Source organism: Protopterus annectens, chromosome 5.part1 (genome assembly GCF_019279795.1).
Source record: "Protopterus annectens isolate FY-2018-M chromosome 5.part1, PAN1.0, whole genome shotgun sequence".
Lineage (NCBI taxonomy): Eukaryota > Metazoa > Chordata > Ceratodontiformes > Protopteridae > Protopterus > Protopterus annectens.
This window is the reverse complement of record NC_056736.1, coordinates 685165555-685192241: the sequence shown is the minus strand read 5'-3', so window position 1 is coordinate 685192241 and position 26687 is coordinate 685165555. Positions and strand designations below refer to the sequence as shown.

General features: G+C 43.2%; 1 protein-coding gene across 3 annotated transcripts in view; it reads right to left on the bottom strand.

The window, feature by feature from the left end:
* SMAD9 (SMAD family member 9) overlaps window positions 1-26687 on the bottom strand; it is a 435289-nt gene that overhangs the window by 163369 nt on the left and 245233 nt on the right. For all 3 annotated transcript variants that reach the window (XM_044073312.1, XM_044073309.1, XM_044073311.1), the window contains exon 3: window positions 13788-14045. In XM_044073312.1, coding sequence (XP_043929247.1) covers window positions 13788-14045 — 258 coding nt within the window. The remainder of the gene's footprint in view (window positions 1-13787; window positions 14046-26687) is intronic.

Here is a 26687-nt window from a genome sequence, read left to right as displayed (position 1 = left end):
AGGTGGCTAGCTCTGCCATGGTAGTTTATTTGCACTACTCACTCACGCACACACCTACAGCCAATTTAGTGTGTCCAATCCACCTAATGCATGCCTTTGGAATATGGTAAGGAAACCGGAGCACCCAGAGGAAACTCACATGACCACAGGAAGTCCAATATTTCCAATATATATGCAGACTCCGCATACGATGTGACCTTTCAATTAACAATTCCTGCTGTGGAATACTAGCCCAGTTGCTTATTTACACTTTCATAGAATTAATACAGTCTGTTCCACCCAACTTCTCTGATATGACAGAAAATCTCAAGGGTTTCCTTGTGTGCTCTGTCCTCCAATTCTATTATTTTTTGAAGCATCTCTTCTTGAGCAGTCTGACATTCAGCCAGCCTTTTCTTTATTTTGTCCTCTAATTTTTGTAGTTTCATTACCTAATCTGAATATCTTTTTAAGGCTTCCTCCATTTTATCCAGCCTTTTGTTATTTGAGTTAATATACTCTATCAGTCTTTCATTTATTTTATTCAGCTCTGAGTACACATGACTTATTTTTCCTCTAGGTTTCTGGAAGCCACATCTTGCACCAAAGCTGGAGCTTGCACTGCTTTTTGCTGAACAGCTGCTGAATTCTTCCCAGTGTTTTTTTTGCTATCTTCCAGGCAGTACACTTACTAACCCAGTTACCGAAATTTACCCAAAAATACAAGTTTACTGGCTTTTTCCTCAGTTTGTTTTTCACACTGGGAGAGCTGAAATTAAACTGTTTTTCAATGTGCAGCCATCCTGGAAGTCTTCCAGAAAGAGCTACTCTTGACAAAACTGCAGCAGAAAGAAAAAATGTTAAAAGAATATGGACACCAGAGTGATTGTGGAAAATGATTATTCACTATAGAAAAGGCAGAAGAGAAGGACCTTTATCCCTGCAATCAGGGTTAGCGAGAGGCAGCTGTAAGTTTCAAGTTGTTTTATCTAGCTTTCTTCAGAATATTTTTTTCTTGGGAATCAAAGACATTTTTGGATGCAGAAAAGGCTAAGAAAGATAATTTGGAAAAGAAATCTAGGCAACAAACAGTGAGCCAGCAAACTGAATGGGAGCAACAAACAGTGATCCAGCAAACTGAATGGGAGCAACAAACAGTGAGCCAGCAAACTGAATGGGAGCAACAAACAGTGAGCCAGCAAACTGAATGGGAGCAACAAACAGTGAGCCAGCAAACTGAATGGGAGCAACAAACAGTGAGCCAGCAAACTGAATGGGAGCAACAAACAGTGAGCCAGCAAACTGAATGGAAGCAACAAACAGTGAGCCAGCAAACTGAATGGGAGCAACAAACAGTGAGCCAGCAAACTGAATGGGAGCAACAAACAGTGAGCCAGCAAACTGAATGGGAGCAACAAGCAGTGAGCCAGCAAACTGAATGGGAGCAACAAACAGTGAGCAAGCAAACTGAATGGGAGCAACAAACAGTGAGCCAGCAAACTGAATGGGAGCAACAAACAGTGAGCCAGCAAACTGAATGGGAGCAACAAACAGTGAGCCAGCAAACTGAATGGGAGCAACAAACAGTGAGCCAGCAAACTGAATGGGAGCAACAAACAGTGAGCCAACAAACTGAATGGGAGCAACAAACAGTGAGCCAGCAAACTGAATGGCAGCAACAAACAGTGAGCCAGCAAACTGAATGGGAGCAACAAACAGTGAGCCAGCAAACTAAATGGGAGCAACAAACAGTGAGCCAGCAAACTGAATGGGAGCAACAAACAGTGAGCCAGCAAACTGAATGGGACTCAGCTTCTCATTTTTTTGACAATAAAAAGCCCACAGAGAGAATATGACAGTGAAACATTTTCCATTATTCTAAAAGAAAATGCTATAGTGACAGAATAAAGAAGCTGACTAGAAGAATGAGGCGTACACTGCACTTGAACCAGAAACCAGTATTGGGAGGTTGATATGATGGGGAGGAAAACTAGCAATGATGTGAAACTGGTGAATCAGTGGGAGAAGTGTAAAGCTCCATTTCCATTAGATGTAGTTTAGACTAAAAAGTGTGGTTCTGCAAGAAGTGGCTGAAAAAAGTCTGGAAGTACAATAACTGTTGTTTACGCTAGTATTACTGAAATTATTGAATTATTATTGATATTTATTTCTAGTATTTGCAAAACTTATTAGCTGTTTGTTTTAATTATTAGCCCCATTTTAGCCAAACATAAGGAATAAAACAGCTGCATGCAATTAGTCATAACAGATCTGACTAGCATGTTTTGAATGAACTCTACAGGGATCATCTGTTGCATTTGCAAAGCTAGTAACTTTTTTTCAGTTGGAGAAGATGAATCTACAGGCGCAAGTAATTAATGAGGACAGAACAGTGTGTTCTGAGTAATATGTACAATGAGCATTTCAATTAGTGTGTCGAGTGAAATATATAATGAACAGTGTAATCAACAATTTAAAAGAACACTGGCAAGCAGTTCTGTAAAAATAAATGAAGTTTGAAATTATGGGAAGTGAATCATCATCTACTTTCGGCTGTTCCCATTAGGGGTCGCCACAGCGGATCATCTGTTTCCATTTCTTCCTGTCCTCTGCATCATGCTCTTTCACACCAACCGCCTGCATGTCCTCTCTCACCACATCCATAAACCTTATCTTAGGCCTTCCTCTTACCTGGCAGCTCCATCCTTAGCATCCTTTTCCCAATATACCCAGCATCCCTCCTCAGCACATGTCCAAACCAACGGAATCTCGCCTCTCTTGCTTTGTCTCCAAACTGTCCAACCTGAGCTGACCCTCTTTATACTGATTCCTAATCCTGTCCATCCTAGTCACACCCAGTGCAAATCGTAACATCTTTAACTCTGCCACATCCAGCTCTGACTCCTGCCTTTTCGTCAATGCCACCGTCTCCAACCCATACAACATAGCTGGTCTCACTACCCTCTTGTAGACCTTCCCTTTCACTCTTACTGGTAACCGTCTGTCACAAATCACTCCTGACACTCTTCTCCATCCATTCCACCCTGCCTGTACTCTCTTCTTCACCTCTCTTCCACACTCACCATTACTCTGAACTGTTGATCCCAAGTACTTAAACTCATCCACCTTTACCAACTCTACTCCCTGCATCCTCACCATTCCTCTACCCTCCCTTACATTTACACACATATATTCTGTTTTAGCCCTGCTGACCTTCATTCCTCTCCACTCTAAAGCATATCTCCACCTCTCCAGGGTCTCCTCAACCTGGTCCCCACTCTCACTACATATCACAATGTCATCTGCAAACATCATAGTCCACGGGGCCTCCTGTCTGATCTCATCTGTCAACTTGTCCATCACCACTGCAAATAAGAAAGGGCTCAGAGCCAATCCTTGATGTAATCCCACCACCACCTTAAACGTATCTGTCACTCCCACCGCAGTCCTCACCAATGTCACACTACCCTCGTACATATCCTGTACCACTCTTACATACTTCTCTGCCACTCCCGACTTCCTCATACAATACCACAATTCCTCTCTAGGCACCCTGTCATATGCTTTCTCCAAGTCCACAAAGACACAATGCAACTCCTTCTGACCTTCTCTATATATTATGGGAAGTGAATAAATTACAAAAATAGCTGCCTCCTCAGTAGCCTTAGTGCATTTAATATATAAGAGTGCACAATTTAATTTATGCATTTAAAGATAGCCAGTTTACTTTTTCTTAATGATAAAATGGAACAGGTACAGATGGTCAACGCATTGGTGGATGATTCGCTATATTGTGAAATCTTAATAATACAGTGAGTTTCACCAGTGTGTTGCAATGTGTAAAAGGGAAGAGTGATTTCTGGAGATTTATTCACCTTTTCTTCACTGTGGTGCAACCACTGAGTTGGTATACATAATTTAGTGATGGTGACGGGGCTTTAACCCTCACATGGATGGTGCAGGGGGGCTTGCCCCCATAAAAAGATGTTTTATGTTTTATAGGGTCTTCGACTTACCAGTTTCAATATATATTCTTCAAAAATGAGATGCTTTGATTGCTTGTAGGTAAACTGGCTAAAAGTTAAATGTTTAATGAAAGCATACAAGCTGTTTTTCACATCCGGGAGATGAATAGAAAAAAGAAAAGGACAAAAAGTAATATGTGTAAAGTAAAACACAGGCTCTAAACTGCAATTTAGCATGGGTATCCTAACATTAGGATAAGTAACACCCAAGAGTGCAGCCATTGATTTGGGACAACTGATCCTATCTGGAGGGGAAAACTTTTTTCTTTCAAAAATGTGCATACTTCTGTGTGTTTGCTGTACATTAAAATTAGATGGTTGTTCTGAAAACTGATTTAGGTTTTTGTTGTCTGAAAGTTTTTACTGAAGAAATAAGTTATGAAAGTGTGAAACAGGTTCAAATGGAGAAAGAACAAGCAACTACATAAATGATACCCTGCTGAATATTAAAGGACAACAACGGGATTCTATTATAAAAATTACATTACAAAGACATGCATCTGGAGTACTTCTCCTCAGTCTTCCACAGAAAATTGGCTCACTTGCAGTTTTTACAAGATTAAGAACTACAAATAATAAATAAATCGATAAAATAAAAAAACGTATATCAAACTATACTCTTTACCAGTTTTCTAGCCATACTGATCCTACATGAAATGAAGAACAATTACAACCTGATCTAGGATCAATATGGCTAGAAAAATGGTAAAGAGTATAGTTTGATATACTTTTTTTATTTTATCGATTTATTTATTATTTGTAGCTCTTAATCTTGTAAAAACTGCATGTGAGCAGGCCGCAAACCAGGAGGCCCATGAAAGTCACCTGGAGAGGTTGTGATGTGAGGCAGATTAATTGCCGATTGTATAAAGGTGGTGGCTTGGAGAGGAAATTTTAACTGAAGAAGTTGTGGGATGAAAATGTAAATTTGAGCTTGTCAGCGTTTATCTTGGATGTTTGTTCGTGTATTTATTAAAGTCTGTTGAGAATTTGTATTTTGTTAGATGGGAGTAATAACTTTTTTTTTCAATAATGGCTACTCTGACAATGTTAACATAGAATGTAAATGGTCTGACAGGTGTACATGAAAAAGCAAATGGGAATTTGGGCTAGGCGCTTTAATGGTCTCCTGGTCTGTATGCCTAGTAACTAACTATTAACTACGAAATGGGAGGTAGAGTTCAAGAAATAATGACAAAGTAGAACTTTAGATGCAGCTCCTTAAGGAAAATAACAGCAACCATACAGACTATTATACTCATAACGTAACAGAAAGCATTAGAAGAACAAAGCCAACAAGGAAATGGAGAAAGGAGATTTTACTCACAGGGATGACTGCAAGTAGGCGTACAGACAATAGGCAAGAGGGAACTGGAACTTACTGGTGGAAATTAGCAAAGGAACTAAGGTATTGGGGACAAATAACTGAGGAGGAAAAGGTAACAAAATGGAAGAGGCGAAGCAGAAGTTTAAATTGCAGGTTACAGACTACTTTCCCTGTCATGGACTGATAATGTATAGGCAAATAGAAAGGGATACGGAGTGCTAAGTGAAAGACCAGTTTGGCTGGAGTTTTTAGTTAAATCTATAACAGAACATCTGGTTAAAGAAGGTATAATTAGTAGGGTATACAAAATATTGTATGACAGCTATAAAAATCAATCATAGGAGGTTAGAAAAGATTGGGAAGATAATAGAAGGGGAATTTATAAAGAAACAATGGCAGGGCATCTGAATGGCTCTTAAAATATGCAACAATGTCCAGAAAGTTTTAAGCTTTCTACATGGAAGTGCTTGTATACATATTTTTATGCCCCAAGCAGACTTTGCAGAATTCTTACTTAGGCAGACAGCAAATGCTGAAAGTGTGATGGGAAGGACAGACAGAAAGAGAGATAAGTGAGAGAATTTTTTTTTTGGAAATGAATGCATTGGCAGCTACATAGTACTTGGTCAGAAATGTTGGGGAGCATATGGCCGTAACTAAGGAAATGATTCTTTCTAAGCAAAGATACAGGATCTGAATTTGCTAGACATAGTAAGGTCTTACTAAGTTTAATATTATTGGCTACCAAAAAAGGCAATTATTAGAAAATGGAAAGTTAAATCTAAATTAACTGTAACTGAAGTACTGAATATCATAAATCAAAACAAAACAACTTGAGAATAGATATTTAGAAAAGGAAGGAGAAAATTATGTAGAAATAAATGCAATTTGTTGGACAAATACATGCAGAATAATGTTCATGAGTTTGAGATGGGTTTAAGGGAAGGCAGGATCAAGCAATTTATATAAAATTGGATTGAATTAAAATGAATAAAAAGAAAATATGTATACTGCATAAAAATAACAATGGAAAATATTACTATGGTTTGTTTCCTATTTTGTATGTACACCCATGTTACTGATTAAAATGTGATGATTAATAAAGATGTTAAAAAAAAGTACATGCTAACCATTGTATAGTATGAGTAATGACCAATTCTCTAAGTGATGTGTGACCACGAGTAATGACCAGTTCTGTAAGTGATGTGTGACCCTGACCAACTACACACAATTCCAATACAGGGTCATGATAAAATTCACAAAGCAATAAGGTACCGGAAATATGATCAGGTATAAACCATGTCCCTTTACACAGTCCTAGAAATATGACCAAGTTTGAACCGGGATGTTTTAAACAAGAGCTAGGGTCCATTATTTAGATTCTGTGTTGCATGTTACCACTTGCTGACGCTGTGCAGTTCTTCAATACAACCTTTCTGAATCTTGTGCATGATACAATCTCTTTGTGTAAACTAAGAGTCAGACCAGACCAAAGAACAAAACAGATATATATATATATATATATATATATATATATATATATATATATATATATATATCTATATATATAAAACTGATCTTATGAAATATGAGTAATAAGAGTAAAGCAAAGCTCACTACGCTTACTAGAAAACAAAGTTAAAACTGCACTGATAAACTAGGTTTTCTCTGTATCTTGACCTAAACTGCTAGGAAACTGTGAATAATTTATTTCCAGATTCTAGACTATGTCACACAAATTACAGCAAAGATTAATCTTTCCTCCTCCCAAATTCTCAGCTTATAGAGAATGCACTCAACATGCACAAAAAGCTTACAAAGTTTTTCATTAAAAATGGCACAAATAATTAAGAATGGACTACAAGAAGATGCAATGAAGTGGTTAACTCACCATGATGCCAAGGTGCACTACTAAATGTGACAGCATATTTTAATAAAGGAAAGGCAAAGGCTAACCTGTTTGTCAGCAAATGCCATGTTACAGAGTATCCATCAGCTGGATCCATCCATCGCAACCCCTTTTTCCCCATTTTTACACATGGGGTCAAGGTGTCCCTGTAACAGTCACAATAATCTACAGCCGAAGTTCACAATGGCGGGTGGCTAGTCCTGCTGCTGCTGTTCCTCTGTACCATGCACTTGCATGCACACTTACACCTATGGTCAATTTAGAGTGTCCAGTCCACATGCTGCACATCTTTGGAAAGTGGGAGGAAACCAGAGCACCCAAAGAAAACCCAAGCAAACACAGAGAAGACATGCAGACACTGCACAGATGGCATCCCAGCTGAGAACTTAAACAGATAACCTCTTGCTGTGAGGTGCAACACTATCCATTGCAACACTATGACACCTATTGGATCTACTATGAATAATCATGTCTAGTTTAATCAACATACAATTAATCAAACCAATTCTAAAGCTTTGGGGGGGGGCTACTAATCAAAAAGTACAGTTTTGTATCTACCATAAATGTAGATGTCCGAGAGGAATGCATCTGCAGTCTTTACAAATGGGTTGTCCTGTCGTCAGGCAGCCCTTCGGTCGGCCGGATTCCAAAGTCTGGGTCTGGCTTCGGCTGGTGTCGCACTTCACCCGACGTCATTGCGGCAGTTATTCGGGTATAAAGGCATCAGCCGACACCATTTTCCTCAGTGTTTCTTGCCCCAGATGCCAGGTGCCCTCTTGGATGGCTAAATTTGGATAAATGCCAAAGTTTCCAAATAGTAGAGAGCAAACACACAAAATAAGCATGTATGTACATATATACAAACAAATACACCATAATAGATCCCCCCCAAGCTAGCTGAAGATTGGCAAATACCCTAGGAGTACCTCAGAGGGGAAGGAGGGTGGGTAATCCTGACTGCAGATGCATTCCTCTCGGACATCTACATTTATGGTAGGTACAAAACTGTACTATGTCCTTCAAGGATGCATCTGCAGTCTTTACAAATGGGTAGAATACCACAGCTAAACTAGGGGAGGAGGAAATGAGAAGAGATTATGGTGTAGTTAGGATCCCTTGCAAAACAGCAGTGGCAAAACCAGCACGGGATCTAGAGTATAAAGGTAAATTATAATGCTTGGCAAATGTATGCATGGAGGTCCAAGTAGCAGCCTCTATAATGTCCTTGGTAGCCACTCCTCGTAAGAAAGCTGTGGTAGTGGCTGTAGCCCTTGTGGAGTGAGGCCTGATGTTCTCTGGAGTTTTCTTCCCATGGTAGGAGTAACAAAATCTAATTCAATTTCCTATCCATTTGGAGATTGTCTGTTTAGAAATTGGTTTTCCTTCCTTTCCTGTTGCATATGCTACCAGAAGCTGGTCAGTTTTTCTATTGTTTTTTGTCCTGTCCAGGTAGTAGCGTAATTGTCTGTGTACATCCAAGGTATGTAAGAGCCTTTCTCCCCTGTTCTGAGGGTTGGGGAAGAATGTAGGAAGGTGGATAGCCTGATTTAAAGAGACTCTGGATACCACCTTAGGCATAAATGTAGGATTTGTTCTCATGGACACTCTATCTTGATGAAAGATCAGGAAGGGTTGCACTGCCATTAATGCCTGTAGTTCAGAGACCCTTCTTGCTGAAGTTATTGCCAGCAGGAAAGCAGTCTTCCAGGATAAGTATTGTAATTCTGTTGTTGCTGCGGGTTCAAAAGGAGGAAGAGTCAGTTTTTCTAGCACAAAGTTCAAGTCCCATGCTGGCAATGGAGGTTTCCTGGGAGGTTTTACATTTTTAATCCCTCTCAGAAACTGTCTGAGCAGAGGATGCGAGAAGACAGGAGGATCCAAGCTGTATTCTGCGGAAATAGCTGATGCATGTATCTTGATGGAAGAATAGGGCAGGCCTGTATGGTAGAGCTCTGCCAAGTACTCCAGGATGTTGGCTATGTTCACCAGTGTCACATCTTGCCCCTTTGCAGTACTCCAGATGAGATATCTTTTCCATTTTGCTGCATAATTCTTTCTTGTTTAAGGTCTATGAGCCTCCAGGATTATGTCTTTAACCCTTTGGGATAAATTTGGGTTAATTGCTGTTATGTAATGTTCCCGGCAGTTAGCTGCAGAGTTTTTAGGTTTGGATGCAGGATGTTGTAGTTGTTCTGTGTTAGCAGTAATGGGATCAGGGGCAGTGTCCATATTTGTTCCCAGGACATGCTCCTCAGCAGTGGATATCAATGTTGTCTTGGCCAGTTTGGGGCTATCAGAATGATCCTCGGACGTTCCTCCTTGATCTTCAGAAGCACCTTGTGTATCAAAGGAAGTGGTGGGAATGCGTATGCTGCCAGGCTTTTCCAACTGAAAGAGAGGGAGTCCACCTTCCAAGCAAGTGGGTGGTAAGTCCTTGTGCAGAATTTCTTCAACTGGTGATTGAATGGGGATGCAAACAAGTCTATTTGAGGTAATCCCCATTTTCTTGTGATGGTTTTGAAGATGTCCGGATGCAGCATCCATTCGTGGGCATCTGTTGTAGTTCTGCTTAATATGTCTGCTAGAATGTTTTCCTTCCCTGGTACATAAATTGCCTGTAACTGAATGTTGTAGCTCAGAGCCACATCCCATAGGTCCAGTGCCAGCCGGCATAGAGGGTATGAGTGTGTGCCTCCCTGTTTGTTGATGTACCACATAACTGTGGTGTTGTCTGTCCTTATCCTCAACTGGCCTTCTTGGAGAAAAGGTCTGAATGCCTGGATTGCCAATTTTACTGCCATCATTTCTTTTAGATTTATGTGCAGATGCAGCTGGTCTTGAGCCCATAGGCCTTGAATGCACTTGCCCAGCATGTGTGCCCCCCATCCGAGGTCTGAGGCATCTGTCGTGATGGTTTGTCTTGGTTGACTTTTGCAGAAGGGCAATCCTGTGTTTGATTGGCAGGCCTGAGCCCACCATAGGAACTCCTGTTTCAGGCATGGAATCATTGGAATTTTGGTTTCTAGGCTGTGCTTGTGCTGGGACCACAAATTCTTTAGGTACCACTGTAGCTTTCTCATATGCAGCCTGGCATGAGGAACCAGTATTATGCAGGATGCCATGAAGCCTAGAGCTTGCAGCACTTTTCTTGCAGTTAGATGGTTCTGCTTTGTTAATGCCAAGAAGTAGAGAGGAAGTTGCTCTTTCTTTTCTGCAGTTAGAAATGCCATTTGTTTTGATGTGTTCAGTTCTGCACCCAGAAAGGTTATTCTTTGTGATGGAATCAGCCTTGACTTTTTTGTATTGACTGTATATCCCAGGGCTTGCAGCAGGTAGATGACTCTTTGTAAGTCTTCTGTTAGTTTGTTTTTGTTGTCCGCTTGTATCAGGCAGTCGTCCAGGTAGGGATAGATTTGAATCCCCTGAAGTCTGCAATGAGCGATTACTGATGCCAGGCATTTCGTGAACACTCTGGGCGCAGTAGATAAGCCAAAGGGCAATGCTGAGAATTGATAATGCTCTGATCCTGCAAGAAATCTGAGGTATCTTCTGCAAATTGGTCTTATGGGGACGTGCAGGTATGCCTCCTTGAGATCTAGAGTTACCAGCCAAGACTCCTTGCCCAGCATGGGAAGAAGCTGCTGTAGGGTCAGCATTTTGAATTTTGGGACAATGAGGAATGTGTTTAAAGCGGACAGGTCCAGAATAGGCCTCCATTTGTTTTCTTTTCTTGGTACCAGGAAGAGTCTGGAGTAAAATCCCTTTCCTTGCTCCATAGATGGTACCTTTTCCACAGCTCTCATTCTTAATAATTGAGATATTTGCTTTAGAGCTTCTGCCCTTTGAGTAGGTGGTAGGTTTGGCATTCCTCTCTTTTCTGGTAGAGTATGGAAATGGAACCTGTAACCTTGGTCTATAGTTTACAAAATCCATTTTTCTCTTGTAATGCAGTGCCAGTTTCTTGAAAATAAGGTTAGCTTTCCGCCTAAGGGTGCTTCTAGTTGTTCCCTGGTAGGCGGTGCCACCGCCAAGTCACTGTGATTGAGTTGTTGTAGTGGTGGTGGCTGTATCCGTGCCTCGTTGGTTGTTACCCTGCCACTGGCGACCCCTGTAGGCACCCCTGGATTGGTTTCTGCCTCTAGAGCGCCTATTCCTGCCTCTTTGTGCCTTAGAGGATTCCGGAAAGGACCAATTCTTGGAAGGCCAGTTCCTGCTAAACCTTGGAGGTTGAACTTGTAAGAAATCTTTCACCGTTTGTACAGATTTCGCCTTCTCTTCCATCTTTTTTAGTACCTGCTGTGCAGGGGAACCAAATAAATTGACCTTGTCCATAGGTGCATCCAAAAGCTTAGATTTGACATGGTCTGGTAATGCCTGTTCTTTCAACCATGCATGCCTCCTGATAACTGTGCCAGTCATGGCTGATCTAAAGGAAGCCTCCAGTGCATCATAGCCACATTTTAAAGAATGGTTACTAACCTGCTGTATGTTATGTACCATTTCTTGAACATACTTTTTATCTAAAGATTCTTCAGAGGACAGCTTTTTAGTCAACTGGTCAAGCATAAACTCTTGATATTGAATCATATGAAATTGGCAGTTCAAAGCTCTAGCTGACAAAGTAGCAGAGGTGTAAACTTTTACCCCATCTCTCTAAGGACCTGGATTCCCTTTCAGAGGGAGGGTTTTAGAAGAAGTAGCGGCTACAGCTTTAGGACCCTGGGAGATAGTCTCTGGATCTGCAAAAGGAGCTTTATATAAGTGGTGATGAGTGTCCGGGACCCTGTAGTACCTATCGGGCTTAGCAGGAGCCGGAGGTAAAGAATCAGGAGCAGTGCAAGCATCATTAAATGCATCATCAACTACAGAAAGAACTGGAGGTATAGCTAAAGGCCTATGCTGTGGCAAATGTAGAAAGGTCCTAAGCCTTTTTCTAGAGTCTGAGAAATCTTGGCCCTGCCACTGAAATTGTTCCCTCATAGCATGCAAAGTTTCCCCAAAGGAAAATTCCTCAGGAGGAGAGGCTGAAGGGATGGACTCCTCAGCATCAGAGTCTTCGTAAGGAGAATAAGAAGCCTCAGGAGGGTCTGTATGTTCTGAGTCATCAGAGGAATCATCTGTGGATACTGGCTCAGGGGGCTCTGCTCTAGGCCTCTTTTCTGGAGGAGGGAGAGAGGCCCTGTCTGGATGAGGCTGGGCTCCACGAATTAAAGAGATGAGATCCTCAGCCAAAGAAAGCATGTGGGAGCTGGTGCTGGGCCTGAGAGAAGGGGGCTTGGCAGGCACAGGTTTTGATGCTTTGGCTGCTTTAGCCCTGGCAAAGGCCTTAATAGACATAGCTGGAGTAGGCCTAGCAGCTCCACGTGCAGGAGTTGAAACATCCAGGGGAATGGTGTCTGATAAATCCTGTGAAACCGCAACAGAAGGTTGGATTTCAGAAGCCGTTTCTACCAGGTTAGAAGAGGCCTCGGTAGAAGGCATGGTTTCGGCTGAAGAAAGAACCGCTTGCTCGGTTTTGGCCGAAACCGAGACACTCGTGGTTTGCTTAACCGCGGTTTCGGCCGAAACCACGGACCGCGAGTGTCGGTCCTTTTCTTTGCGTTTTTTGGTAATTTGCGTAGTCGGAGGATCCGACGGCATAATGTAGGCAAAATCGTAGCCGAAAATCTGTTCAGCAAAGTCCGACCGACGTCTAAGCGTCCGTCGGTTAAAAGAAGCACAGGCTAGACAAGCTGCTATGTCGTGGTCTGGGCCTAAACAATGTATGCAATAGGAGTGGAAATCTTTATGAGGTATTTGTTTCCCACAAGATAAACAGTTATTAACTTTCTCTGACATCGGCTGAGGCAAGAAAGAGTCCCCAACGGGGTACTTAGCTTTATAGAAGTCTTCGAAGTAGTATTCGGTAGTAGTAATCTCTGGATCTGACCGACCGGCACTTGCGAACAGCTTCTGCTTCGGGCGCCACGCGGCAAGAAAGACTGAGGAAAATGGCGTTGGCTGATGCCTTTATACCCAAATAACTGCCGCAATGACGTCGGGTGAAGTGCGACACCAGCCGAAGCCAGAGCCAGACTTTGGAATCCGGCCGACCGAAGGGCTGCCTGACGACAGGACAACCCATTTGTAAAGACTGCAGATGCATCCTTGAAGGACATCACAGACACTTCCAATGTTGCAAAATACTGCAGCAATGGAGTTGATCCCTAACTTTCATCTGCCACTAATGCGAACAACTGCATTAGGATGCAACAGAAATACTGGCATTACTGCAGTCATCACAAAAAATGTGTTTCCTTACATAATGTAAACATAAACTCCCCAGTAAGTGCTTCGATTCTCTACTAGTTGCCATCAAGCATGTCCTCATGTGTGTTTATGTATGGTTTGAAATTTATTTCTCCATGGGAACCCACTGATAGTGGCATCTTCTGAAATAGACATCTTAGGTCAAAAAAAGTTAAGTAGATAAATAACCAAATAAGTGATAAAACATTCATTTTCGCGACCACCTGACATTACTAATACCAAACATACTCTGTCTCACCTGTAACCTGATAAGGGCTTCCTGGACCAACAGAACTTCCTGGTGAATTAGGGTAGCTGATGGTGCTTGGTGACTGGGAAAAGGTGTTGTTTGGAGAGGAGATGAAAGGTGTGCATGGAGCCTGCTGGAAGGAATCGGGAAACGTGGCATTATGTGGCATCAGTGGTTCGCTGTGAAGTGAAACATTGCGAAACTTGGCAAGGAGGCTGTGCTGAGGGTTGAACTCACTATTCCGTGGAACCAGCACTGGTGGGAGTACTAAGGCAACAGAAGGAATAAAAAAAGAGGAAAAGGTAAAAAAAAATGTTGGAAGTGCACTTTGAACTACAAAGTTATAACAATAAAAAAAACTATAACATGCATTCATTTACTGATATTCACAGAGCAAACAGCTGTTAAAAAACATGTCAACAAATTTGTTAAACATTCATTCACTCATACCTTTTAGGGTGGTCACCTGTTAAAATTACCACTCTACAATTTGAAGTATTCATAGTTGGGTAACCTTAAGGAAAAGAATACATCTCCATTGCAAGAAGGGTGATGTCAAGAAATGGTAAATGGATGCTTCACAAATGCACAGCGTGTTGATGCCTTAAGTACACGCAAGTTGTAGAGCTAGTAAGTAAACTGTCATATTCAATAACCTACAGAATTCTATACATTATGAAACCACTTCTTCATGTGCATTATATAAAAACACTTCTTCATTCATACATTTATCTGCCCACTGACTTGGCTCATAAGAAGCAGAGCTGTCGGTCTTGATATCTACAGTTGGGAAACTGATCCATGTCAAAAAAAAAAAGCAGTCAAAACAAAATTTAAACCTGATGACCTTCTGTCAAAAACAAATGAAGGTTTGATTCATAAAACCATGTGCTTTTTCACAAAGGGGATTTGTGGCCAAGTGTAAGACATAACAATGGCTAGTAATTCAGAAAACAGAATGACAATTACACAGCTGTGTATACAAAGTTGATGAGGTGGGCTACACGTGACCCACAAACTAAATAAAGCAATGCTGTATCCCTCACACACCCAAGTGTTGCATACTCAACACTGGCACAATGTGTGTATGTTGCATACTAAACACTGGCACAATGTGTGTATGTGCAGATTCAGTACAAACTGAAGTTACAACTGCTATGTGCAGCTATTGTTACTTCCAGCTGTTAGATCACTATTTATTACATGAGGGAAAAGCTGGCTATGTTCCAAATCTGCACAACGCACTGAGCTACACAACCTAACACAACTACAAAGTCAGAGACTGCAACACATTAGGAAAACGTAATCCTAAGTTTTGGTAAGTTTCTTGCATTCACACCTGCACCATTTTGGTATTCAGATTGTCACATAAATCTTCAATTTACAATTAGACACAGACTACGTAATTTTATGCCACAGTTCAGTACTGATTCAGAAATTTAGTCAATGGCCTGTTATGGCCACAAAACAAAAGTATATTAAACAGTACTTTATGTTGCTGGGAATGTGATATCATAAGCCTTTGACTACTGCACATCCTTTCAGATTACTACAACTATTGTGTAATCACAGAAAGTACAGTTGTGTACCATAAATGTAGATGATAGAGTGTATTCACTGTTGCAGTCATCACATTTGGGTTATCCCTGCCAGGGTAGCCCTCGGCCGGCCCAAATACCAGAGACTTAGTATTGCTGCGTCGGTTGCTGTCGCTTGAGGACTGATGTCAGGTTGTCAGTAGTATAAAGTAAGGCAGCCAACGCATTTACATCCCTTTTTCTTGCCCAAACCTGTCAGGAGCCCCCAAAGTAGGAGGCCAAGTTCTGGTGGAAGAACCCCACCAGTGGAAACTAAATACCAATACACCCCTTGTAAAGAAAGGAGAACAACAGGGAAGAATGGTAACAAAAGGAGAAAGAGAAAAGGGGGATAGAGGGAGGGAAACCAGGACCGCAACAGTGAATACAGTCAAACATCTACATTTATGTTAAGTGCACACAACTCTACTATGTTCTTTGTGTTTAAATTGTTAAGTGCACACAACTCTACTATGTTCTTTGTGTTTAACTTGTTGCAGTCATCACATTTCAGTAGATTCCCAAAGCTGAGGAAATGGGTGGAGGCAGTCAAGTAAACTAGGGGCTGGCTAGGATGCCCTGCAAGACTGCAGAGGCAAACCCTGCCCTAGATTTGGAGAATAGAGGCAAGTGGTAATGCTTGGTAAAAGTGAGAACAGATGTCCAGGTAGCAGCCTCCAGGATGTCCCTGGTGGGGGACTCCCCTTAGGAAAGCTGCAGAGGTGGAGGCTGCTCTGGTGGAGTGTATCCTGAACCCCTTGGGGGGAGGCTTTCCATGCTGTTTGTAGCAGAAATGGATGCAGTGTGCTATCCCATTTGGAAATGGTTTGCTTGGAGATGGCTTTGCCTGCTGCCCCTGTAGCAAAGCTAATCAGCAATTGATCAGACTTTCTGAAGGATTTAGTCCTGTCCAAATAGAACCTGAGCTGTGTGTCCACATCTAGAGAGTGAAGAATCCTTTCCCCCTTGATCTGCAGATTAGGAAAGAAGGTGGGCAAATGAAAGGATTGGTGGAGAGCCACACTGGACACCACCTTGGGCATGAAGGAGGGATTAGTTCTGAGGGATACCCTGTCAGCATGGAAGATGATGAAGGGTTCCACAGCCATGAGTGCTTGCAGCTCAGAGACTCTTCTGGCTGAAGTGATGACCAGAAGGAATGCTGTCTTCCAGGAGAGAAATTTTAGCTCTGCAGAAGAAGCTGGTTCGAAAGGGGGCAGGGTGAGCTTTTCCAAGACAAAGTTAAGGTCCCAAGCTGGTGTCGGTGCCCTTCTGGGGGCCTCATGTTGCTAGCCCCTCTGAGGAACTGTTTGATCAATGGGTGTGAGAAAAGGGGCTGCTCAGTGGGAAAATGAGCAGAAATAGCAGAGGCATGAATGTTTATAGAAGAGAAAGAGAGATCACTGTGTAGTAGGTCAGCTAAGTAATCCGGGATGAGAGGGAGAGCTGTGCCGTACTGGCTCCCTTAGCCCGGATCCAGGTGCAGAACCTTATCCATTTATCAGCATAAGATTTTTTGGTGCTAGGACATCTGGCCTCATGGATAGCATCCAGAACCCATTTATTGAGGATGGCAGATTGGTTCGGGGTTAGGGAATAAGCCAAGGTGCCAAACTGAGTGTCTGCAATTTGGGAAGCATGAATTCCCCTTCCCTCTGGGTCAGGAGGTTTGGATTCTGAGGAAGATGCCATGGAGGCAGTGGGGACAGGCTGCACAGCAAGGGGTACCAGTGTTGTCAGGGCCAGTCTGGGGTTATAAGAATGATCCTTGGTTTTTCCTCCCTTATTTTGAGCAGTACCCTGGGGTGAGAGGTAGGGGACAAAAGGCATAGACTGATGAATTGACCCAGGGGAGGGACAGGATATCCACTTTCCAAGCCGTACAGTGATGCTCCCTGGGGCAGAATTTGCTGAGCTGATGGTTTGTGTGGGAGGCAAAGAGATCGACCTTCGGGGTTCCCCATTTCTGAGTTATTAGGGTGAAGGTACTTCTGTTGAGTTGACACTCGTGTGGGTCCAGAAGGTTTCTACTTAAATGGTCTGCCAGAGAGTTGAGAGACCCTGGCAGGAATTGTGCTAACAGGTGTTGCAGGGAAGAGGCTGTAAGCCAAAGGGTCATGGCCAGCCTGCGTAGAGGGTAGGAGTGAGTCCCTCCCTGTTTGTTAATATACCACATCACAGTGGTGTTGTCTGTTTTGATCAGGAGAACCCCTGGAGGGAGAAGGGGTTTGAAAGCTATCAAGGCGTGCTGCACAGCCATCTTTTTGACTGATGTGCAGAGGGATTTGTTGTGTTCTCCACTGGCCCTGTATGCATCTGCCGTGCAGTTGTGCATCACAAGCATAGTCTGATGCATTTGTGGTGAGGGTCTGGGCAGCAGGGGGGGGGGGCAGAAGGGCAGTCCCTTTTTGTGGGAGCATGCTGTTGCCCATCAAATAAAGTCCTTTCTGAGGCAAGGAATTATAGGTAGAAGAGTTTCCAGGTCTTGACAGTGTTGGCACCAAAGGCTCTTTAGTTACCACTGAGGTTTCCTCATATGCAGTCTGGCATATGGAATGAGTAGTATGCAAGATGCCATGAACCCTAGACCTTGCAGGATCTTCCTTGCAGTTAGTTGGGGCCTGGTGGCTAGTTGGGAGAAGTAGGATGTCAGGAAAATTTGTTTCTCTGGTGTAAGGTATGCCATCTGGGATGCTGTGTTCAGACTTGCTCCCAGGAAGATTTGGGTGGGCACCTGTTTGGATTTCTTTTCATTGATTGTGTACCCTAGGGAGGTTAGTAGGGGCTTTACAAAGGCCAGGTGCTTGAGCAGCTTTTCCTGGCTGTCTGCCTGAATAAGGCAGTCATCTAAGTATGGGTAAAAGTGAATATTCCTTTGTCTGCAAAAGGCAATGGCCGGAGCCAGACATTTTGTGAAAACTCTGGGAGCAGTAGATAAGCCAAAGGGAAGAGCAGAGAACTGAAAGTGTTTAGATTCTACTCTAAAGCAGAGATATTTCCTGCATGATTCCCTGACAGGATGTGGAGGTAGGCCTCTTTTTAGATCTAGGGTGGCTAGCCAAGCATCCTTGGAGAGCATGGGTAGCAGCTACTGGAGGGTGACCATTTTGAATTTTGGGATCACCAGGAAGGTGTTTAGAATGGGTAGATCGAAGATGGGGTGCCAGGTGCCCTCTTTTCTGGACACCAGAAAAAGTCTAGAGTAGAAACCTTGGCCTATATATTATGCAGGAATGTGCTCTACTGCTCTCATACAGAGCAGGGAAAGAATTTGCTTTAGAGCCTCTGTCCACTGATTTGGTGGTAGATCTGGGAACCCTTTTGTGGTTGGAAGGGTATGGAAGGAAAATCTGTATCCCTAAGACACAATGTTCAGAACCCATTGGTCCTTTGTAATGGTGGCCCAGGTGCTTGAGTGAAAAGATAGTTTTCCTCCTAGGGGTAAGTGAAGGTGGGCAGAGGGGGGAAGTGGAGGAGGTGAGTCATTGTGTGTGTTTAGCAAAAGGGGTTGGCTTAGAACTTCCAGATTTTGAAGTGAAGGTAGTCCACTGCTTAGACCTCTGCATTCCCTGGGGCTGCTGTCTGGGGGGGGGGGGGGTCTGTTTCCATGGGGCCTAGGCTGGGCTGGTTTAATCGGAGCAGGAAAGGACCAGTGCTTGGAGGGACAATACCTGCTGAATCTAGGGGGCTGGACTTGTAATAAATCCTTAACTATTTGCATAGATTTTGCTTTTTCTTCCACCTTTTTTAAAGACCTCTTCTGCCTTAGTGCCAAATAAGTTATCTTTGTGCAAGGGGGCATCCAACAATTTAGATTTGACATGGTCTGGCAGGGGTTGTTCCTTAAGCCATGCATGTCTTCTAATGACAGATCCAGTGACTGCTGCCCTGCAAGAAGCTTCTAAGGTGTCAAAACCACAGTGCAAGGTGTTTTTAGTTACTTTTCTTGCAGAATGCATTAAGTCTTGTAAATATTTAGATTCTGCCCATGCAGGAAAGGAAGACATTTTTTGTTTAAGGAGTTCCAAGGTATGCTGATGAAATTTCAGCATATGAAACTGACAATTTAGTGCCCTGACAGCAAGAGTACCTGAAGTGTATACTTTTTTACCCCATCTGTCCAATGCTCAGGAATCCCTGTCTGAGGGGGTGGGATTCTTAGCAGAGGTTGCTTTAATCCCTTTTGGCCCCTGAGAAATGACCTCAGGGTCAGCTGTTGGATTTTTAAAAAGATATTTGTGTGAGTCAGGGACTCTATAGTACCGGTCTGTTTTTTTGAGAGCAGGAGATAGGGCATCAGGAGTCAAGCTGGATTCAAGGAAAACATCATCCACAACATCCAGGACTGGGAGGATAGTCAAGGGTCTGTGTTGCGGAAGATCTAGGAAAGTACAGTTGTGTACATTTACCATAAATGTAGATGTTCGAGTGTATTCACTGTTGCAGTCATTACATTTGGGTAATCCTGCTGGCAGGTTGCCCTCAGTCGGCCTGAATTCCAAAGTCCTGGGTCCTGCATCGGCTGCTGTCGCCCCTTCCCTGACATCAGGTCGTCAGGGGTATAAAAGATGCAGCTGATGCCATTTAGTTTTTCTTGCCCCAGATGACAGGTGCCCCCTAAAAGGGTAGCCAAAATGTATTTTATATATATATATATATATATATATATATATATAGATATAGATATATAGATATATATATATTTATATATATCTATATATAAATATATAAATATATAAATATATATATATATATATATATATATATATATATATATATAAATACATGCACCAATATAAACTTTACCTTCATCTACAAGCAAATACACCACATAGGTTGTATAAATCAGAGAAGGAAAGATGGGTTCCATCAGAAGAAGGGAGGATGGCGGGTGGGTAACCTGGACTGCAACAGTGAATACACTCGAACATCTACATTTATGGTAAGTGTACACAACTGTACTATGTTCTTTGTGTTTCACTGTTGCAATCATTACATTTGGGTACAGTCCCAAAGCTATGAATGGGAGGCTGGAGCTAAACAGCATTAGGAGCAGCTACGAGGCCCTGCAGAACTGCAGTGGCAAAGCCTGCCCTGGATTTAGAGTAGAGTGGCAGATGATGGTGCTTTGTAAAGGTGTGCACTGAACTCCAAGTAGCAGCCTCTAAAATGTCCTTGGTTGGTACTCCCCTGACAAAGGCTGCTGAAGTGGCTGCAGCTCTGGTTGAATGTGGCCTAATGCCCTTAGGCACTGGTTTGCCATGGTGTAAGTAGCAGAAATGAATGCAGTGGCCTATCCATTTTGAAACAGATAGCCTTTCCTTGTGATCCTGCTGCATATGCTACTAGTAATTGCTCTGTCTTTCTGAAAACTTTGGTTCTGTCCAAGCAGAATCTAAGCTGTCTGTGTATGTCCAATGAATGCAGAATTCTCTTCCCCTTGTTCTGTAGATTTGGATAAAAAGTTGGCAGATGAATAGTTTAGGTAAGAGCCACACTGGACACCACCTTAGGCATAAATGTTGAGTTTGTCCTCACAGAGACCCTGTCTGGATAAAAAATGATAAAAGGTTCCACAGCCATGAGTGCCTGTAGCTCTGAAACTCGAATTGCAGAAGTTATTGCTAGGAGCAGAGCTGTTTCCCAAGATAAAACTTTATATCAGCAGTAGCAGCTGGCTCAAAAAGAGGCAGGGTGAGTTTTTCCAAGATATAGTTGGGGTCTCATGCAGGCATTGGTGATCTCCTTGGAGGCCTTCAATTTTTGGCTGCTCTGAGGTACTGTTTTAATGAGGGATGAGAAAAGATTGGTGGCTCTGTATTGTAATGAGCCGAAATGGCAGTGGCATGAATTTTAATAGATGAAAAAGATAGGCCTTTATCCAGCATCTTAGTTAAGTATTGCAAAATCTGAGGAATATCTGGCACAGCTGTATCAGTTCCTTGTGCCTGTTTCCAAGCACAGAATCTCTTCCATTTTCCAGCATAAGATTTTCTAGTACTAGGCCTTCTGGCCTCCAAAATGACATCCATCACAGCTTTACTGAGAGGTGTGTTTTGTATGACTACATTATCCGCCATGCTGCCAGGTTTAAAGTCCTGAGTTGGCTGTTTTGCTGGGACAGTAGATGACGTATCTGAGGTAAGGTCCAAGCTGGGCATTGACACAAGTTCTTTAGGATTGGAAACCAGTACTGGTGGGGCCAGTCAGGGGCAATCAGTATCATTTTTGGCTCCTCCTGTCTGACCTTTAGGAGTACCTTGCGGAGGAGAGGCAGTGGGGGAAAGGCATATACTGATAGGGCGTCCACTTTCCATGCTTGTCTGTGATAAATCCTTGTGCAGAATCTTTTTAGTTGGTAGTTGTGACGGGAGGCAAATAGATCTATGTCCGGGCAGCCCCATTTCCTTGTTATCATGCTGAAGACTTGTGGATCCAGCTGCCACTCGTGGGGATCCATGAGGTTTCTGCTTAGTTTGTCTGCCAGAGTGTTTATCCTTCCTGGCAGGAATTGTGCCTGCAGATGTACTTGGTAAGTTAATGCTGTGTCCCACAAAGCCATGGTTAGTCTGCAAAGGGGGTAAGAATGTGTGCCCCCCTGCTTGTTTACATACCACATGATCGTAGTGTTGTCTGTCTATCAGTAGTTGTCCTGGATGAAGTAGGTCCTTGAAGGCTGACAGGGCATTCTGAACAGCTAGCATCTCTTTTTGATTGATATGTAGATGCATTTGGGTTGAGGACCATGTGCCCTGAATGAAACTTCCTGCCATGTGGGCCCCCCAGGCATAATCTGATGCATCCATTGTTATTGTCCGCCTGGCTGGGGGTAATGTGAATGGCTGTCCCTTGTTTTGGTGACAAGCCTTCGCCCACCATCGAAACTCCTGTTGTAGACAGGAAATGAGAGTAATCATTGTCTCCAGGCTGAGGCAATGTTGAGTCCAAACACTTTTTAGGTACCATTGAAGTTTCCTCATATGCAGTCTTACATATGGAATGAGTAGGATGCAGGATGCCATGAAGCCCAAAGCCTGCAGAATTTTTCTTGCAGATAACTGGGCCTTTTTTGCCAACATTTTGAAATAGGTAGTCAGTTGCCTTTGTTTGTCTGGCATGAGATAAGCCATCTGGGCAGTTGTATTTATGCTTGCACCCAGGAATATTATCTCTTGAGAGGGTACTATTTTTGATTTCTTTTCGTTGACTGTGTACCCTAGGCATGTTAGAAGTCTTCTCACAAACACTAGATGCTGTAGAAGAATGTCCTTGTTCTCTGCTTGAATCAGACAGTCGTCCAAGTAAGGATATATTTGTATTCCTCTGTCTGCAGAATGCAATTACTGGTGCCAGGCACTTTGTAAAGACCCTGGGCGCAGTAAGCCAAGGGCAAGATAAGCCAAAGGGCAGTGCAGAGAATTGGTAATGCCTTGAGCCAGCCTTGAATCTGAGGTATCTTCTGCATAATTGTCTGATTGGGACATGCACGTATGCCTCTTTTAGGTCTAGAGTCACTAGCCAAGTGTCCTTGCCCAGCATGGCAGAAGCTGCTGCAAAGTCATCATCTTGAATTTTGGTATATCCAGGAATGTGTTCAGAATAAATAGGTCCAGTATTGGTCTCCAGGCCTTGTTCTTTCTGGGTACCAAGAATAGTCGAGTAAAATCCTTGTCCCTGCTCTTGCTCTGGTACTAGTTGAATGGCCCCCATGCCCATGAGGGATGAGACTTGTTTTTGTGCCTCTGCCCATTGATTTTTTGGCAGATCTGGCCAGCCATTTGCCTTTGGCAGGGCATGGAAATGGAACTTGTACCCTTGTGACACGATATTTAGAACCCACTTGTCCTGGGTTAATGTGCCAGTTTTGAGAAAAAAAGTGCTAATTTTCCCCCTAAGAGTGCTGCCAGGAGATAAGTGCTTGGCGCAGGCAGGGGAAGTCATTGGGACTGTTTCCTGTATGGTTGTGATTTGTCTTCTCCAACTTTGGAGGTAGAAGCACCCCATTGCTTTGACCTGTAGGAAGCTTGCGCCTGGGATCTGCCTCTAGGGCATCTGGATCTGCCCCTTTGAGGTCTGTCTGACACAGGAAAGGACCAATTCTTTGTAGGCCAGTGTCTACTAAACCTAGGTGGCTGTACTTGTAGAAAATCTTTGACAGTTTGCATATATTTAGCTTTGTCATCCATTTTCTTTAACATCTCCTCTGCCTTAACACCAAACAAAGTATCATGCTGTAAAGTTTGTTCTTTTAAACAAGCATGCCTCCTAATTACAGAACCCATAACTGCGGACCTGCAGGAGGCCTCCAAAGAATCAAAACCACATTGCAAAGTATGCTTTCCAACTTGTTCAGCTGCATGCAATAAATCCTGCATTTCCTTTTTTTCTGTACATTCAGAGTTTAATAACATTTTCTATTTAAGCAATGCCATGACATGTTGCTGATATTTGAGCATATGAAACTGACAGTTTAAGGCCCTTATAGCCAAAGTAGCAGATGTGTAAACCTTTTTTCCCCATCTATCCAGTGCCCTAGAATCTCTGTCAGAGGGGGTAGGGTTTTTTGCAGTGGAAGCCTTAACTCCTTTGGGACCCTGTGAAATAGTTTCTGGGTCTGCAGCAGGGTTTTTAAAAAGGAATTTATGAGAGTCAGGAACCCTGTAATATCTGTCAGGCTTAACAGGAGCTGGAGGTAAAGAGTCAGGGGTAAGACTAGACTCCGAAAACACATCATCTACAATATCTAACACAGGTGGAATAGCTAGTGGCCTCTGTTGAGGTAGTAAAAGGAAATCCCTGAGCCTCTTTTTAGATTCTGAAAAATCTTGGCTCTCCCAGTGGAAATGCTCTGTCATGGTATGCAAGGTTTCCCCAAAAGAATAGTCCCATGGAGGAGAAGCTGAAGGTATAGATTCTTCAGCATCAGAATCCTCATGGGGGGGGGGGGGGGGGGGATATTCCTGAGCAGAAGAGGAATCAGGAGAAATAGAAACCTGATCTGTAGATTCATAGTCAGTCTCTTGCCTAGGTCTCTTATCAGGAGGGGGATTGGAACCCCTGATCAAGGTAATTAAGTCTTCGGCCATTTTGAGCATCTGTTTTTGGGCATAGAGGCCTGTCCACATGGCTCTTGAGTTTGTTTCTTTGCTTTAGAAGGTGCTATAGTCTTTGCCTTTGAAGCTGAGTTTGGTTTAATGCAAAGATGTTTAGGTCTGAATACACCCTCAGAAGTTGGTGCTTGCTCAGCGGCTCCGGACCCATCTGAAGGAATAGTATCCGAGGCACCAATACCTTGAGTTTCCAGTGGCATGGCCGACTCCACGTGGGGGTCGGTAGTGGCCTGCGACTCTAAAGTAGTGGGCATCAGGGGCTGCAAAAGCAACTCACTGTGAACTGGCGACTGACTTAGCAGAAGCTTTGTCGTCGGTTTTGGGCCTTGGTTGTCCATCTCTCTCCTTTTCTTTGCGTTTTTTGTGAACTCCGGTAGTCGGATGGCTATCCGACGACATTTATGGATAATTAAACCAGTGTCCAAAATAGTTTAAAGCAAAATCATACCGACACTTAATAGTGTGTTGGTTAAATTTAGAACAAAATCAACAACCAGCAACATTGTGATCAGGGCCTAGGCAAGGAATACAGTAAGAATGAAAGTCCTCATGAGGTATTTTCTTTCCACAAGAAAAACAATTATTTACTTTTTCTGACATCGGTCTGGAGCAAGAAAAAAGTTTCCCCAATGGGGTATGTAGCTTTATTGAAGACCGGATCTGAAACTCGAACACGAAAATCTCAGGAGCGGCCGACCGGCACTTGCGAATTGCTTCTGCTTCGGGCACCGCTTGGCAAGAAAGACAAGAAAATGGCGTCGGCCGCATCTTTTATACCCCTGATGACCTGACGTCAGGAAAGGGGTGGCAGCAGCTGACGCAGGACCCAGGACTTTGGAATTCAGGCCGACTGAGGGCAACCTGCCAGCAGGATTACCCAAATGTAATGACTGCAACAGTGAAACACAAAGAACATTTCCCTGGATCTCTTTTTAGACTGAGGGTAGTCCTGACTCTCCCATTGGAAATGCTCCCTTAAAGGCATTCAGGATTTCTCCAAAGGAAAAATCCTTTGAGGGAGAGGCTGAAGGAATGGAATCTTCTGCATCAGAATCCTCATAAGTGGAGAGGGGTTGCATGTCTTCATAGTCAGATACATCAGATTCATCTGACTCTTGTTCAGACAAAACTACAGGGGACAGATCTCTTTTCATTTTTGAGGGGGTAGCTTGGCTTTCCTGATCAGCATGATAAGGTCTTCTGCCATTTTAAGCATTTGAGACTAAGGCAAGATAGCAGGTGCCTGAGAGTGGGTCGTCAGTTTCTTGGGTGTGGTTCGAACCCTGGGTCTAAGAAACTCAGTCGTTTTTGAAAGAACGGTAGTTGCAAAAGAAGATGTCGGTTTGTGTTGAGATTCGGTAGTGTGAAGGACTCCCTTGGAAGCCAGTGCCTGCTCAGTGGCTCTGGACCCATCCAAGGTACAGATGACTGCAGGATCCTTAGTCAAAAAACAGTTTTGTGGCATACCAGACTCCAAAAGGGTCTCAGTAGCGGCCTGCAAATCAACTGAAGTGGGCATCAGGGGCTGCAAAAGCACCTCACTGAGTAATGGAGAACTGACGACTAGCTTAATGGAAGCATCATCAGTAGGTTTGGACCTGTGCGGTCTGTCTCTGTCTTTATCTTTACGTTTTTTTCGAAAGATCTGCTGTCGGATGGCTTACCGAAGCCATATTGGAAACCGAAGACTGTAAATGAAAATATCTGGCTACAATAGGGGCCCAACAATGGTTAGTACTGGTGTTGAACAAAGCACAGAAGTGACAACAGGGGACGTCGTGGTCTGGGCCTAAAAAGTGACGCAGTAAAAGTGGAAGTCTCAGTGTGGTATTTGCTTTCCACAGGCGAGACACTTATTAACTTTTTCTGACATCGGTTAGTGTAAGAAAAAAGGATCCCCAACAGGGTACTTAGCTTTAGAAGACTTCAACTTCAATTCAGAGATGAAAACTCAGGTAGCGACCGACCGGCACTCATGCAAACTGCTTCAGGCTCCACAGCAAGAAAGATTGATGCAATGGTGTCAGCTGCCTTGCTTTATACTACTGACGACCTGACGTCAGTCCTCAAGCGACAGCAACAGACTCAGAAATATTAAGTCTCTGGTATTCGGGCCAGCCGAGGGCTACCCTGGCAGGGATAACCCAAATATGATGACTGCAACAGTGAAACATGAAGAACATCTCAAAGGGTGCTGTCCATTTTCAGCCTGGCAATGTACT